The sequence below is a fragment of the Grammomys surdaster genome, unplaced genomic scaffold (assembly GCF_004785775.1).
Source record: "Grammomys surdaster isolate TR1022 unplaced genomic scaffold, NIH_TR_1.0 591, whole genome shotgun sequence".
Classification (NCBI taxonomy): Eukaryota; Metazoa; Chordata; class Mammalia; order Rodentia; family Muridae; genus Grammomys; species Grammomys surdaster.
Genome location: NW_021605010.1, coordinates 145,504 through 162,253, shown reverse-complemented (window position 1 = coordinate 162,253; position 16,750 = coordinate 145,504). Strand labels below are relative to the sequence as shown.

The 16,750-nt window shown below is 49.1% G+C and overlaps 2 protein-coding genes across 8 annotated transcripts in view; both read left to right on the top strand.

Annotated features, from left to right (window-relative positions):
- The window catches only part of Axl (AXL receptor tyrosine kinase), a 30,434-nt gene extending 17,300 nt beyond the window's left edge, over window positions 1–13,134 (top strand). For 2 of the 3 annotated variants that reach the window (XM_028781959.1, XM_028781960.1), the window contains 8 exons: window positions 3,238–3,333; window positions 3,572–3,649; window positions 5,422–5,514; window positions 5,864–5,985; window positions 6,537–6,646; window positions 8,569–8,728; window positions 9,273–9,409; window positions 11,358–11,709. In XM_028781959.1, the coding sequence (XP_028637792.1) occupies window positions 3,238–3,333; window positions 3,572–3,649; window positions 5,422–5,514; window positions 5,864–5,985; window positions 6,537–6,646; window positions 8,569–8,728; window positions 9,273–9,409; window positions 11,358–11,709 (1,148 nt within the window). Of the gene's footprint in view, window positions 1–3,237; window positions 3,334–3,571; window positions 3,650–5,421; window positions 5,515–5,863; window positions 5,986–6,536; window positions 6,647–8,568; window positions 8,729–9,272; window positions 9,410–11,357 lie in introns of all 3 variants that reach the window. The other variant, XM_028781958.1, reaches the window with a different exon arrangement.
- A 1,076-nt stretch (window positions 13,135–14,210) lies between these two features.
- The window catches only part of Hnrnpul1 (heterogeneous nuclear ribonucleoprotein U like 1), a 32,222-nt gene continuing 29,682 nt past the window's right edge, over window positions 14,211–16,750 (top strand). Inside the window, exon 1 of one of the 5 annotated variants that reach the window (XM_028781954.1) lies at window positions 14,211–14,287. Coding sequence is in view for 2 of the 5 variants with exons in the window: in XM_028781950.1 (XP_028637783.1) it covers window positions 15,808–16,102 (295 nt within the window). In the remaining 3 variants the exon portion in view is untranslated. Of the gene's footprint in view, window positions 14,288–15,488; window positions 16,103–16,750 lie in introns of those variants that run through there. The other 4 variants (XM_028781950.1, XM_028781953.1, XM_028781949.1 and 1 more) reach the window with 4 other exon arrangements.

Below are 16,750 nucleotides of genomic sequence, written 5' to 3'. Positions count from 1 at the left end.
CAAGGATGTTGGAGCCTCAGGCCCTAAGCACTGTGAGGCTTGGACCACACCCACAGCTTTAGAACAGTAGAAGATAGGGTGTTGTGTATTCTCAGTGCTGGGACAAAAGACAGCTTCAAGAAGAAGGGTTAATTTTGGCTCAGCATTTGAGGGCTGGACTAGTCCAGCCTGATGAAGAAAAGCTCTGTTAGGTGGCTGGTCAATTCCTATCTGCAGTCAGGAAGCCCAGGAAGATGAACACTTGGCCCAGCTTGATTTCTCCTGTCTGTTCAGTCCAGAATCCTAGACCATGGAATGGTGCAGACCACAGTTAAGGTGGGTCTTCCCACCTCAGTTCCTAATTCAGAAACTTCCTCCAAGACATGCACAGGGGCATGTTGCCTATGCAATTCTAGATAGTGTCAGGTCGACATTAACCATAACCAATACGGATGTGGAGGTTTGTTAGTTTGTTTTGAGACCAAGCCCTGGCTGGAATGAACATCTCTTGCCTCCATTTTCCAAGTGCAGGACCTGTAGACAGAAAGCTCCACACCTGGCCCTGCTTCTCTTGATCTACCCCTCCCTCCAACCCCCTCGCTCTCAAGTGCAATATTACTCTGTAACCAATGCTAGCTACAAACTTGCAACATTTCTGTCTCCGCCTCCGGAGTGCTGGCTAGGATAATTTGAATCCCAGACACACTAAATCTTAGGAACACCCAATCTAAGAGCCAGAAGATCTTGGGATAATGTTTTATGGTGATAACGGTGAAAAAGATGATGATGGATGATACTGACAGGCAATCATGATGATATGGACAATGACAATGGTGTGAAAGTCCCCCCCCCACACACACCCACACACACAAGCGCTAAGCATTCTATACACATCAACTCATTTGATCCTCACAACCCAAAGACATGAGCTCTGTTATAACCCTGCCTTCAAAGATGAGGGAGCCTTAGCAGAGAGTAACTAGGCAACTTGCTTAATGCCACACAGCTTGTAAGATGGATAAGTGAGATTTTTTTTCTTTTTTCTTTTTTTCTTTTTTTTTTTTTTTTGGTTTTTCGAGACAGGGTTTCTCTGTATAGCCCAGGCTGTCCTGGAACTCACTCTGTAGACCAGGCTAGCCTCGAACTCAGAAATCCGCCTGCCTCTGCCTCCCAAGTGCTGGGATTAAATAGGCGTGCACCACCACTGCCCGGCAACCCTTGATTTCTTAAGGCATTGCCTCATTAGGTACTAGCCTTGAACTCTATCTCCGCCTGCCTCAAATTCCCATGTTCTGGGATTACTTGAGTGTGCCACCATATACAACTTGAAGTCAGTACTCCTAATGGCCACACTTGGAAGTGGCCTTTTGAAATTATAGAACGTTAGAAACAACCAAATTCTAGATTCAATCTTAGTCTGAAAAATAATATGGTCAGCGCTCTAGGCTCTCGGTTTGAAAATCATAGTGTCTTAGAACTGTAGACCCATAAGACAACAGTCACCAAAGGTCCCAGCTGAGGTCATCCTCAGAGGCCACCACCCCCGAAAGCTCCTCAGTTTCCAGCTGGGGAAACTGAAACCCAGAGAGCAAAAGAACAGATCTAAGTCTAGATCTAGCACATAGCACAGACTGCCAGTGTCCCCGGGGATGCTGGGAAGGGCTGGGAAAGACATTTATTTAAGAAGAGAAGGAAAAAGTAGTTGGATGGCTGCAGTGCTTTGACGAAATAATACAAAGCCACAGTTCTTGCAGCATGAGCCTGGTCCCAAGAGGTTCTGGAGAGCTAGGCTGGAGATCTATGAGGTCAAAATGATTTTCACAGTGGTACCAAGATGTTGCTTGCTCGCTCACACCCCACTCTTCACAAATTTCTAAGGGACTTTCCCTCAAGCTCCCTGATATGTGATGTCACCAACAATCTGTGGTTGAAAGAACATATGCTTGTATGTTATTGTGTTTTTAAGAGCTATCGTCAGGAGCTCGAGAAATAGATAGCTCAGTGGTTAAGAGCATTTGCTGTCTATCCAGAGGTCCTGTGTTCGATTCCCAGCACCCACATGGTGACTCACAACCATCAATAACGACTGTGCCAGGATATCTGATGTTATCTTCTGGCCTCCATGGGTTCTGCATGCACACAGTGCACAGCTATGCATGTAGGCAAAAACTCATACATACATATATACATATAAGCACATTTTAAATAATAAAAGAAGATGTTATCTTAAACTAGATGGGGTAGCAGATCATGGCGACTAAAGCAAAAAGACTGAAAGTTTAAGACTTGCCTGGGTTAAACAGAGTTAAGGCCAGCCTGTGTAACTTAGTGAGACTGTCCCAAAAGAAAAGGTAAAAGAGGTCTGGGGATATAGTCCAATGCTCAGTGATAGAACACTTGTCTAGATACCCCAGTGAGGGGCTGGGAATATGGCTAGGTTAGGCTGCATATTAAGACTGTTTTTTTTTTTTTAAGCTGAATTGAATGCAGTGACGTCTGTGGTACCTAATAATATTCTTATAGGAAGATTATGGATTTGTTTTGGTGGTGATACTAGCTTTTGTGTGAGATAAGATTTCAGTATGTACCCCCCCCCATTCATTATGTAGACCAGGCTTGTCTTAAACTCACAGAGATATGCCTGCCTCCTCTGTTTTCCGAGTGCTAAATATATATATATCGACCCCCTTAACATAGCCCAGAGCGGCCTCGAGCTTGCAGCAATCTGCCTGGTTTTCCTTCCTAGGGAAGGATTAGAGGAATGTGGTACCATGCCCAACCTTACTTATTTAGTAATTACGTGATTATGATACTTACGGGGTACAGTTTCTGAAATACAAGGGGGATAATTAGATACTTGTATATAGTGTGCAATTATCAAGTCTGGGTGATTAGCTAATTAGGCTTTCCCTCTCCTTTAAACACTTATAGTTTCTTTGTGCTGGTAAACTTCAGACTCTGAAGAACTATGTTTAACAACTGGTGCAGAGGGCACTGACCAATTAGGGTACCCACGACAGCAAGATTGAGGCCAGGTTTTAAGCTTGTAGTTGCTCCTATGGAGCAGACTGAGGAGCTGGGATGGATTGAGTGCTCTGGACACAATTCCGTGATTCAACAGTGGGTATTACAGAGAAACTCTGTCTCGAAAAAACAAACAACAACAACAACAACAAAAAAAAACAGTGGGTATGTCCTTCTCGATACACATTACCTGAACATCAACCCTGCCACACGGCTCTGTCTGCCTCATTTCAGTGAACAGTCTGGGCATCAGCGAAGAGCTGAAGGAGAAACTACGGGACGTCATGGTAGATCGGCATAAGGTGGCCTTGGGGAAGACCCTAGGAGAAGGTGAGTCTCTCCACCACACGTACACGCATGTGCACAGGAGTATGCACACACATGCGCACACATGCACACATAGGTGCACGCACGCATGCACGCACTCGAGAGAACTCGCACACAAGCACATGACCCATCAAAATACCAAGATTCCTCTCTCCCCAGTTCTCAGCCAACTGCAGAAAATACTGTCCCCATAGGGGCAATATTTGATCTGAGATCAATGGCTTTCTTTTTCCTGCCACAGGAGAATTTGGTGCTGTGATGGAGGGCCAGCTCAACCAGGATGACTCCATCCTCAAGGTCGCTGTGAAGACCATGAAAAGTAAGTACATGGACGCGTGCAAGCACACGTGCAGCAGCCCCAGTCCCTAACCAAAGCATCTTCCCTGGGCTCCGGAAAGTACCAGTGTTCCCAGTGAGAAAAGCGTGTGCCAGACACTTGAATAGAAGGAACTGAATTCAGGGACATTGCTACCACATGGAATGAAGGTTGGGGTAGCATAATAATAACCAAGACATCAAAACAAACAGATTAGCAACAACAGGAAGTCACTTCCACCTCTAGGCTGAAGGGCAAAGGGAGGAAGCTGTAGCCAGAGCCCATAGCTGCGGAGTAGTTGAGAACACAGAATCAAGGGTTTTCCAAGGGGGAGCGAGAAGCCTAATTTACATGCAACAGCTTCAAGGCAACCGGAAGTGGAAAGGGTAAGATACCCTGGCTTCGCTTTCACCTGCCAGCCTCCCACCAGTGTCTGCTACTGACAGACAGGAAAGGAAACTTGGAGGCGACTTTTTTAAGGAGGGCAGGACAGAATGAGGCCCACTCGGACACTCCATTTATCAGCTCTGACTCTGCCTCTCCAAGTCTTCCTTTCTTCCTTGGAAAGATCATCCATGATGTCACTATTTCTTAGGGCTGTTATGAAACAAAGCACTAAATGCCAGTGGTGGCATATAATACATACTGTTAATGTATGTGACTATCTCACCAGAGAGGGTAAAGGCCCGTCAATAGTCAAACAGCACAAGCAATCAAGGGGAAGTCCTTCTCCTACAGGGAAGAAAAGCCTAGAGTGGTCAGGCTAGGGCAGGCGGCCAGGAGAAATGACGTTTTACGAATATAGAGTTTTAGGGGTTGAGCTTTGGAGCCATCAGTGCATTTGCATGTGCATTACTAAGCATCTCCTGTGTACTAGATTAAGCTGGTGTGTGTGTGTGTGTGTGTGTGTGTGTGTGTGTATGTGGGGGTGGGGGGGTCAAAGGTTGGTACTAGAGACCCCAGAGCCTTGCACATGTCAGACAAATACTCTACCTCTGAGTACTTTCTACTGCTTTTTATTTTTTTCATTTTAAGAGAACATCTCATGATGTGTCTAAGACTGGCTTCCGACTCATAATCTTCCTTCCTCTGCTGACTTGACAAATATACATCACCATGCCCACATCCTTTTCTCTCACGTTGGCTAATAAGGTGACATAAGACTGTAACCTCAACATTTGAGAGGTTGAAGCAGAAGCATCATGAATTCTAAGCCAGGCTGGGCTTGTTCTACAGACTGAGACTTTGTTTCAAAAACAAACAAGTGGCTCAGTGGTTGAGCCCCTGCCTAGAATCCCCCAGTGAGGGGCTGGGGGCGTGGCTCAGTGATAGAGCCCCTGCCTAGAATCCCCCAGTGAGGGGCTGGGGGCGTGGCTCAGTGGTAGAGCCCCTGCCTAGAATCCCCCAGTGAGGGGCTGGGGGCGTGGCTCAGTAGTAGAATGTCTTGCTAGATTTTTCCATGGAGTGACTGAGAACATGGCTCACCAATAGAGCACTTACCTAAACTCTCCCAGTGAGGGGACTGCACCGCATTTGCAAGACTTTGGGCTCAATCTAGCACCATGTACACTCTACCTATTGAGGATAAAATAACAATGTAAGTAAAACAGTGAGTACACCGTCTGAAGATCCAGTAATAACATTTTATGACGTTGAGTGATGATGATGATGATGATGACAGACTGGAGGAGGAAGAGGAAAGAAGAAATCCTTTCCTTCCTCCATCTTCCTCCTCCCTTCCCGCCCTTGTCAATCACCTCCCTTTCTCCCCTAAGTTGCCATCTGCACAAGATCAGAGCTGGAGGATTTCCTGAGTGAAGCTGTCTGCATGAAGGAATTTGACCACCCCAACGTCATGAGGCTCATTGGTGAGGGAGGGGCATGTTCTCCCAGGCCCAGCCCAGAGCGCAGAAAGATCAAACTTCCTGGCTCCCTACCCCCTTCTCCTTCAGGATCAGCAAGCTCCCCTTCTTTTCCTCCCTCAACTTGGAATGTGATCTCTGACCCAGAAATAGCTGAGGGTCCCCAGGAGGGCTCCAGAAACATCCCTGGGAAATGGCCTCTCTGAAGTCTTATTCTTACGGTCCACCTCCCAAACAATGTGGAGATTAGATTTGAGGGGGTGGGAAAGGGGGAGGCTGAGTCTGTCTGGGAGTGGAGTTGGGGGTCCCCTCTTCTGCCTAGCCTCACAGATCTTCCTGGGGATGGGGGGCTCAGGCGTCTGTTTCCAGGGTTCTGACCGAGAGGGTTTCCCAGAACCTGTGGTCATCTTGCCTTTCATGAAACACGGAGACCTACACAGTTTCCTCCTGTACTCCCGGCTCGGGGACCAGCCAGTGGTGAGGGGCATTTCCTCTTCCGGTCCATGAGTATTCACTCAACACTTAACAGCCAGGCAGGCACTGAGAAGGAAGGCTACGGCTGACCTCGAGCTTGCCCTCGTGGGCCCTGTGTTTGCAGGGGTGGACGAGGCAATAAATAAGTTAACAGAAAAAAAGCGAGAGCAGTAAGTGCATGAAGGAGATGCAGATGGAGGGAAGAACGATAAGGCCGCCTCGGGATTAATGTGGGTGGAGGGAAGGCCTGACTGGGGGTGACCTTGAAGGAGACACAGACTGAGGAGATGCAAGCCGGAAATAAATTCCTAACAGAGGCTTAGCATGGACCAGGGTCTGAAACCCAAGAGGGGGGTCCCTGGCTCAGGTGGGTATCTAAGGCTAGAGTAATACCCCAATCAGAGAAGAGTAGGTTTTCTAGGACCCTGTAGCTATAGAAAGGGATGATGTTCTCAAAGCCATGGAAAACCAGGAGATCCAGACACACACAGGGAGGGAAGGAGACCCTTTTTTGACTCTGACCACTTCTTCTTCTTCTGGTCTTCGCTCTCCAGTTCCTGCCCACTCAGATGCTGGTGAAGTTCATGGCCGACATTGCTAGTGGTATGGAGTACCTGAGTACCAAGAGATTCATACACCGAGACCTGGCTGCCAGGAACTGCATGTGAGTGCCAAGCCCGCTGAAAGCCCCTCCTTCCTCAAAGAGCTTCCTCCCCCCCCCCCCCCCAAGGATGAAGGGGAACCGGGAGCCTTCAGGGGGCGTTGGACCTCCAGACAAGATTAGAAAGGTGTGGCAGTCACCTTTTTGTGGCTGTGACAAAATATCCAGGGAAACAAGTGGAAAGGGAAAGATTGGCTTGGGCTCAGGGTTTCAGAGATTCCAGACCACAGTCACCTGGCCCCATCACGGTGGGCTCCTGGGAAGGTACGGAATCATGACCTACAGGGCGGAGCGGGGTACCACTGCTTACCTCGTGGGAGCTGGAAAGCAGAGAGAGGCATAACATAACCCATCAGAGGAGCCTCCCCAGCACCCTACTTCCTCCGGCTAGACCCAGTTTCCTACTGACTGTATCTCACTGGGCATCACCTCCTGGGGATTAAGCCTTCAGGGGACTGTCACCCTTTGTGGGGTGACACTTCATATCCAAATCACAAGAGAAGACCAGCAAGGAGCTGCTTGGGAAGGCTTTCTGGAGAAGCCCTACCCTGGGGTCTTTATTGTTGTTTATTTGGATGTAGCCTAGACTATCCTGAAACTGGCAATGTAGACCAAGCTGGCCTTATACTCACAGAGATCCTCCTGCCTCTGTCTCCCAAGTGCTGGGGTAAAAGGTATGCATCACCACACCTGGTATTTCTTGGCGTTTTTAAAAGATATAGGTGCTGTCGATATAGATGTGCTTCTGTAATTATCTATGCCTGTCCTGGTCTACACACACACACACACACACACACACACATGCACACACACACTGTGTGAGGTTTTGTTTGGTTTCTTTGTTGTTGTTTTTTTTCTCCTTTGTTTTCTTTGTCTGGTTTGGCTTGACTTTTTTAAAGATTTATTTTTATTTTATATGTATGGGTGCTTTGACTACATGTATGCATTATTTGTGAACAGTGCCGAGGAGGCCAAAAGAGAGCACCAGAGTTAAAGACAGCTGTGCGCCGCTGTGTGAGTGCTGGGAATCAAACCCGGGTCCTCTCAAGAACAAGTGCTCTTAGCTACTGAGCCATCCCTGCAGCCTCCAAAGTTTACTTTTTTGAGACAGGGTCTCTCATAGAGCCCAGGCTGGCATTGAACTTACTATGTAGTGAAAGATGACCTTCAACTCCCGACCCTTCTTTTTCTGCCTCCCAAATCCTGATATTACAGGTACACACCATCATTCCTGGCTGTTTGTCTGTTTGTTTCCAAGTTCATGTCCCGGAACATCAGTTCACAATGGCCTGTGTTACTCTATCCCCAAGGAGATCCTACACTTCAGATCACCATGGGTACTCACACTCGCATGCATGGACCCACAGACAGGCACACATGTACACATCATTGAAATAATAAACATTTTTTAGGGCTGGAGAGATGGCTCAATGGTTAAGAGCACTGATTGCTCTTCCAAAGGTCCTGAGTTCAATTCCCAGCAACCACATGGTGGCTCACAACCATCTGTAATGGGATCCAATGCCCTCTTCTGGTGTGTCTGAAGACAGCTACAGTGTACTCATCATATACATAAAATAAATAAGTAAAATCTTTAAAAAAAAATAAAAATAGATATTTTTTAAATCCAAAAAAAAAAAAAAAAAAAACAGAACAGGGGCTCTGGAGTTTCGAAAAGATCTTAAGACCGATAAAAAGCCAAAGCCAAGAAAGCTTCTAGAAGCCCTTTTGTCCAGACTCGTTTTAGCAGGAACGAGAAATAAAGCACTTCTCTCTGGGACTGGGGAAAGGGTTTAGGGGCCAGATCCCCACTCTTAGCAAGACTGTGTGGTCAGGCAGGAGGTGGAGGTGCATCCAAGATCCAGCAGGCTTCCTGGTAGAGGTGACCCCTGTCCTGACCTTCCTGCTTTCCCCAATCTGGGCAGGCTGAATGAGAACATGTCCGTGTGTGTGGCAGACTTCGGGCTCTCCAAGAAGATCTACAACGGGGATTACTACCGCCAAGGGCGCATTGCCAAGATGCCAGTCAAGTGGATTGCTATCGAGAGTTTGGCAGATCGAGTCTACACCAGCAAGAGCGACGTGGTATGTGTGCCCTGGCCAGGAGTAGGTAATCATTGCTAGCATGGGGGTGCGTGACAAGACCTGAGAAGCTTCAGGGATAACAGGGACCTGTGGGCATCTTTGCAAAGATGTCTGTGAGGCCAGGACATGTTTGGAGAATGAATGAATAACATGTGTGCACAGTTAGGACGTAAGTAGGCTCAGTGCCACCTGGTGGCAGTGTAGGTACTTTAGGTCAGGAAGCAGTGGTGACCAAGTGTGCCATAGGATGTGTACAACAATGTGGGTGTGAGGAGTGACAAGTGACATCATGCAGATGTGTACATGGGGTTGTGCATGCCTCTGCATCCTCCAAAGTTGGTCACCGTGTGTGTGTGTGTGTGTGTGTGTGTGTGTGTGTGTGTGTGTGTGTCTATGCCAAAATTTTTCTGTGTATACTGTGATACACCCATAGATGCTGCTGTCAACAAATGTCCACCTAAGTGTTGAGTGCTTGCCTTCACTCATGTTGGAAGTGTCTTTGTGTATGGGAGATCCTCTCACCCTGCCTCCTCTACTCTGACAGTGGTCCTTCGGTGTGACAATGTGGGAGATCGCCACCCGAGGCCAAACTCCCTATCCAGGGGTGGAGAACAGTGAGATTTACGACTACCTGCGTCAAGGAAATCGCCTGAAACAGCCTGTGGACTGTCTGGATGGCCTGTGAGGACCTTTCAGGACTCTCTCAGAATTTAATCCAACCCTCCATTATTACCCACACAGAGCTCCCAACAACATTTCTAGTACTGGCCAAATGTGCATGGAACCCTTCAGAATATTAAGAAACCCGTTTGCCCCTCACCAGTGCTCTGAGCATGCCAGTGGGGTGGGAGTCTGTTAAAGGTACCTTTTTCAGCTCTGTCGGTTGTGTGGAAGGCAAGCTGGGTCAACCCCTTCCCAGCTCAGCCACGTATTCTTAAGCAATGAACAACTGCATACAACCTTCCTGGGTAGCCCTTTCCCTCACCTCTCATGTGCCTCAACACCCAGGGTCCTTTGCAAAACCCTCCACTCTGCTTTATTGACCTTCTCCAGACTCTCAGAACTCTGAGCTGCTAGCAGGAAACTTCAGGATATGCTTACAACCTTTGCAGCATCCCAGCATGCAGAGAAAGGCGTGACATGGAGCCCATACTTTGAGGCTAAGGAGGATGTTGCTTGGGTCAGGTGGGGATTCAGATTCCCCATACTTCCTTTGGGCACTCCTAGAGCTGAAGAGAATGAGATTGATAGCTAATCTTTTACAGAACTTACTGGAAGGCACGTGCTTTGCTTGTATTGACTCATTTGATCTCTACCACAGTCACAGGAAGTAGAGAGGTGCCATCGTTATCCCCATTTTTGCTGATGAGAAAGTTGAAGTCTTCGGGGAGGGCATATTATTTGCTGCTGTACAAGCTGCTACACTCCAAAATCTAATAATTTTTTTGTTGTTTTTTGTTTTTTGTTTTTTTGAGACAGAGTTTCTCTGTGTAGCCCTGGCTGTCCTGGAACTCACTCTGTAGATCAGGCTGGCCTTGAACTCAGAACTCTGCCTCCCAAGTGCTGGGATTAAAGGCGTGCAGCACCACTGCCTGGCCAAAATCTAATAATTTAAACCCAACATTTGTTTCATGGTGTCTTGAGAGCAGCTTAGTGGGGTGGTTCTGCTGCAGGTCTGGAACAAGGTTATCAAGGCAGCAGCTGGCACTGGAAAACTGATTTCAAGGTGGCAAGCTCATTCTGGGTATGGTGGCACACGCCTCTATTCCCAGCATTCAGGAGGCAGAGGCAGGCAGCTCTCTGAGTTCAAGATCAAGCTCACCTACAGAGCAAGTTCCAGGACAGCCAGGGCTATATGAAGAAGCAAACAAACAACAAACAAACAAACAAAAGGGACCTCTTCTTGAGCTTCCTTACAAGATGACCCAAGAGAATGTGCAAGGGGAAGCTGCACTGCCTTCTATGACCTAGTCTTAGAAGTCATATGTGCGCCATCTCTTCTGCTAAGCCAGAAGTAAATCCCTATGCCTAAAGGGAGGGGCCTTAGTCTCAGCTTTTGAATGGAGTGTCAAAGAATGTAAGGGCATATGAAAATCATTTGACTTCTAGTTCATTCTGGACTCCCATAGGTCTTACCCCGCCCACCCTCCCATGATGTGCTTGGTAAGTGGCAGCAAGGCCAGGCCTTGGTACAAGAGTCTGTTCTGTGTGGCCACACTGGGAAGCTCTGCCCTAACAAACTCTCAGTAAAAAACACCCGAGGCAGGGCAGTGGTGGCGCACGCCTTTAATCCCAGCACTTGGGAGGCAGAGGCAGGCGGATTTCTGAGTTCGAGGCCAGCCTGGTCTACAGAGTGAGTTCCAGGACAGCCAGGGCTACACAGAGAAACCCTGTCTCGAAAAAACAAAAAAAACCCACCGGAGACCTAAGATCCTTCCCAGTTCCTGAGTCTCCTGACCCACCTCAGAAGCTTTGGCACTGTCAAATTCCTGTACACACCCCTAAATTGCTGATGCTCTCTCTAGCTCCCAGGTTCTCTCACCTGAATGCCCTAAATCCTCTCCTTAACTTCTAGTATGCTCCCCTCTGAGCCCCTGCTCAGTCTGCCCCCTTTGCCTTCCCTCATTAGGTATGCCCTGATGTCCCGGTGCTGGGAGCTGAACCCTCGAGACCGGCCAAGTTTTGCAGAACTCCGGGAAGACTTGGAGAACACATTGAAGGCTCTGCCCCCTGCTCAGGAGCCCGATGAAATCCTCTATGTCAACATGGATGAGGGCGGAAGCCACCTTGAGCCCCGTGGTGCTGCTGGAGGAGCTGACCCCCCAACCCAACCTGATCCTAAGGATTCCTGTAGCTGTCTCACTGCAGCTGACGTCCACTCGGCTGGACGCTATGTCCTTTGTCCTTCTACAGCCCCAGGACCCACTCTGTCTGCTGACAGAGGCTGCCCAGCACCTCCGGGGCAGGAGGACGGAGCCTGAGACAATCTTCCACCTGGGACACTCTCTCAGGACCCAAGCTAGGCACTGCCACTGGGGGAAAGCTCACCCCACTCTGCCACTCCAGGCCTTCTCCCCAGCTATAGAATGGCCTTCCCTCCCTTCTCAGATTCAGTCCAGAAAGCTGTGTCCTGCTTTCTGTGCCCTAAACACCCTATCCATAACAAGAAGGGTTGGGTTGCAGTCGCAAAGCATCGTCTCAGATCTTCCATCCCAGCATTTCTAGATTTTAGAGTTCAAAGTTCTCAAAGATGACGAGTCTTTGATTCTATGGAACCCAGATGCTGGTTTCTAGGTCTGAAGTGCTGTTGCTATGGACAAGGCCCACTGTCTGAAGGCTCTGAGATTCTGTGCCTCTAGATTTTTCTAGTTCTATAATTCTTAGCAATGCCCCTGTGGTTTTAGGTTGCGCTGCTCTGAGATTCCAGGAATTAAGGCTTAATAATTCTAGACTTCATTTTTCTGGAGCCCAGGGTCCTGTCCGTGGAAGACTATAGATTTTTAAATTCTAAAAATTTTAGGGATGAAGGTTCTAAGGTACACTGTTCTCCAATTTAACAATGTAAGGCTCATGTTGGAATTCTCCAAATCATAATGTTTCAAACTTTTTTTTTTAATTTCTAAGATTCCAGTGATGGTGAACCACAGTTTCTGAGGCCTTATGACCCTACATTCTTTTATATAAGATCCTGCATCTTAAGGAGATGTGAGTCTAGACTCTGAAATTCAAAAGCTTTAAGATTCTCCAGACAGATACGATGTGACGATAATCTAAAATTTGTTCCAAGGTTCTAGATTCTTCAGCTTCCACATCATATGCTCCCAAGATCCCAGATCACTGAACTCTCAAACCCTCAAGTTGGCCTGATCTTCATCTCAGGCACTGTCTGATGCTGTAGGTCCAAGACAATGGGTCCTTGGTGTCTAAGTCATAAGAGGCTCACAGTTAATTATGACTAACGAAACACCAAAGTTCTAACCATTTCTAATGCTGGACACCTCTAGGTTCTATGCTGCCTTCTGCCTTTCTAGCACACAATTAAATGTCCAAGGATCCATATGTGTAAAGATCTTAAATCTCTAAGTGCTATAACTTAAGAATCCAGTGTTCTGAGTGCCTAAGATTCTAAAGGCCCACAAGGTACGATTCCAAGGATGGAAGCTTGCAGCCATCCTAAGCCCTTTCCCTCCTTAGGCACCCATGCTTCCTCCTCTCCGAGTGCGGGGTGCACCCCACCTTGAGCCTGTGCAATGCATTGGGAATGCCTCCTTTCCTCCAAGGGATGGGTCATCTCCCCTCCTTCTGGGCCATGCTGCCCCTTGAGCCAGTCCCTTGTCCCTGTTCTGAAGTATGGACTCTGGTGCCTCCAGAGAGGCTCAGATCACATAAAACTTTTGTCAATCACTGTTCTGTCTCTTGTCTCCATTCAACTGTGATACGGCCCCGACCCCTGGAGATTCAGTTTCCCTACTGTGAAAAGAAAGGCTCCTGTGTGTACCTGTAATCCCAACACCTAAGTAGCAAGATGATGGAAAGTTAGTTGCGGGCCATCAGGGCTTACATAGAGGGACCCTAACCTCAAAAAATAAGAAAGGTTTGAGGGATACCTGAGAATGTTTTCATTAGTGATGGTAGACATGAACCATGCATATAGACAAATATATACAACCGAGCAAAGTCAAACTCTCAGAAAGCCCTGAGGAATACTCTCTCTCTCAGAGAGACAGAGAGAGAGAGAGAGAGAGAGAGAAAGAGAGAGAGAGAGAAAGACACAGAGAGAGAGAGAGACACAGAGAGAGAGAGACACACAGAGAGAGAGAGAGAGAGACAGAGAGAGAGACACAGAGAGAGAGAGAGAGAGAGAGATACAGAGAGAGACACAGAGAGAGAGAGACAGAGAGAGAGAGACAGAGAGATTGAGAGGGTCTTACACAAACACTCCAAAGTAACAGACACACTCAGGCAAACCTAGCCACAAATACAAAGGCCTAATTATTCACACACAGTAACAGGAGCATATAAACCCACACTTGTAACTGAGACACAGAAGAGCATTACTCACACTCAAGAATCAAATGTGGTGCCCATAATCTCAGCGCTTGAGAGGTGTAAGCAGAAAGACGAAGAATTCAAGGTTGTCCCTGATTTCATAGAGAGATCCAGGCCAGCCTGGGCTACGTGAGACTGTCTTAATAAAGAAGAAAACAAATAAACAAATATGCCCAGACTAGCACAACAGACTCTCACACAGGCAAACATCAAATTGTCGAGGGAAAAAATGGACCAGAACAACTCGATCCACAGATGCACAAAAGATTGAGTCTTCACTTTTTCCTAGGCTGTGACTACTACGGATGTAAGAACCCTATGCAGCGTCCGGTCGCCCCCCGGTGGTGGCTCTTGAGAACGGGGTACAGTTCAATCCGGGCCACAAAGGTGTGTGTGTGTGTGTGTGTGTGTGTGTGTGTGTGTGTTTAAATCATTGTGGGCAGCTGGGAGGAGAGAGGAAGTCCGACGTGGGCGAGGGGCGGGGTGTCTGGACTGGAACCTCGGGCCCACGTGAGTGTCTGTCCCGCTGCTGAGTGGGTGCTGTGTGTCTAGGTTGCTGTGGTGTAAACTTGTAGTGTGAACTGTTCTAGCGGAGCTTTGTCGCATGATGCTGCATGCTTGTGCCACACCTACACTGCCGTTTGAAGTCTTATCCTGAATTGATGCTTTTGGTCGGCCATGCCTATTTATTGTGGGATAGCTTGCCTCTATCTAAGTAGAGTGTGTTTGTGGCTTTTGTTGAGCGTTAGGGCTATAGGTTGGTTTTCAGTGCACGTTTGCATTGTGAGTCTCGGTGTTATGTCACTAAATTTTTGTCTTCTGAGCAAGGGGCGACAGGTGTACGGATGAATACTACCTGTCGTAATTACGGATCCTCGTGTGCGCATTGGTCAGTGTAGACACAGCAAGATTAAGTGAACGGTTTAGAGGATTCGAGATGGAAAGCCGCGAACTTCTGCAGCAATGTCCAGAGAGGGAAGGCTCTATGGTCGCGTGCAGAGTGGCTTGTCTAGCAACCATAGAGAAAGCGCCCTGGGAGGATGTGCTATCAAAGGGAGGGGTGCCATTTACCAAACAACTTTTCTCTGGTTGTTAGCCTAGCCCCTACTTTCAACCCTTCAGCGCTCTCCAGAACCAATTCTTTTGTTGTTGTTTCTCATAAAGGCAACTGTGTCTCTAACAAACGATGAGTAACACATCCACTTAATTTTCATCCCGTATTATACCTTGCTGTACAGAGAACTTTGCGAGGCAAGCCTCTCGAGAATGGCCAATCTAGTTAGCGTTTCCTAAAGCGCTCAAGGGTATGGCGGTGGTGAAATATAACAGTAACTGCGATTGGCGAGCCTGATTGTTTTGAAACCGCCCTAACGGCAAGGGGCGGGCCCTCGGTGAATTAATCTCCTTCCGGTTTCCGAAAGACAACAGGAAAGACGAGGGTTGGCCGACCTCTTCCCGCCGCATTTGATTGGCTGTAGTGATTTTACCCGCTGGGCCTCCGCGAGGGGCGTGAGATGAAGACCAGTTAGAATGTGCTTTACAGAGGGTCCGAGGGAAGGACGGCTCGGAGAGACTGGGCGGTCATTCTGAGATCTCATTGCTAATTGCTCCAAGTCGTTACTCCCTTTTCTTCATTTGACTGTACCGCTGCGGGCGCGCGGACGCTACCCAATCAGTGCTAGCTCCGCCTCTTGTCTTTTCCCGCCCTCCACTCTGGCCGCGACTTCAACGTAGGCTAACGCTTCCTCTTAGGCAGCTCCTGAGCCCCTACTACCGTTCTTTTGAAAGGCACACTGTGATTGGCTTGGTTCTTGGGCCCGCGCCCGTTGCCCCATGCGCTGACCAATTGAAACTCGTTTTACATCTTACGGTACGGGCAAGGGGGAGGAGGCGGCGGCGGCCATTTTGAGCCGCCGCCATTGGAGTGGCCCCCCCTTTTTCCCCCTTCGCCTCCTGACAGGCAAGGTTTAGGGGAGACAGAGCCCTGGGAGGCCGGGCCGGGCTCGGGGGCCGCCCCGGGGGCCCGGGCCATGGATGTGCGTCGCCTGAAGGTGAACGAACTTCGCGAGGAGCTGCAGCGCCGCGGCCTGGACACTCGCGGCCTGAAGGCCGAGCTCGCTGAGCGGCTGCTGGCGGCGCTAGAGGCCGAGGAGCCCGAAGACGAACGGGAGCTCGAGGCTGACGACGAACCGGGGTTACCTGGGCACAACAACGAGGAGGTCGAGACCGAGGGGGGCTCCGAGCTGGAGGGGACCGCGCAGCCACCGCCGCCCGGGCTGCAGCCGCACCCGGAGCCCGGCGGCTACTCGGGGCCGGACGGACATTGTGAGAGTGCGCGGGGCGGGGGACCGGGGAGCCTGGAGTCCGGGCTGAGGACGGGCTGTGGGACGCGGGAGCTCGACTCCACGGAGATCCAGGAGATGGTCTGAGGATCCAGGGATCCCGCCACCTGCCGCTGTAAAGGATTGGCGGCCGGGGCCTCGGGGCAGCCTGAGGGCGGATCCTGGCCTTGGGTGCAAGGGAAATCGTGTGGAGGGGGGATGGATTTTGTTTTAAGGCGACATAGGGTACGAGCGGGCGGGCGGGCGGGCGGGGAGGACTTTATATCCTGGGATTCGGAGACCGGAAACTGTTTGGGGGTTCTGTTTTGTGTGTTTGAGTTGGGAAAAGTCGGAAGAACTAGACGCTTTAGGGAAAGGGGTGTCGGGGGTGTCGTCTTGGAAAATGGGAGATTCTAGCTGAGCTTTGAGCTCACAGCTTGGGTAGCCGTGCTAGTCCACCGTTTGGGCTGGGTCTCAAAAGCTGGATTTCCAGGTAGGGGAAGAATGGCCAAGGGTGCAGGACTGGGAGAATTTTAAGGATAGAAGATCTTTGATTTTCCTCACGGATGGGATACTGGGACGTCTGCTTAGTGCTGGGGAGGGGGGGTGGATTGGCGCTTTGGACCTATTTGTGTCCGAGGCTGGGAAGTTT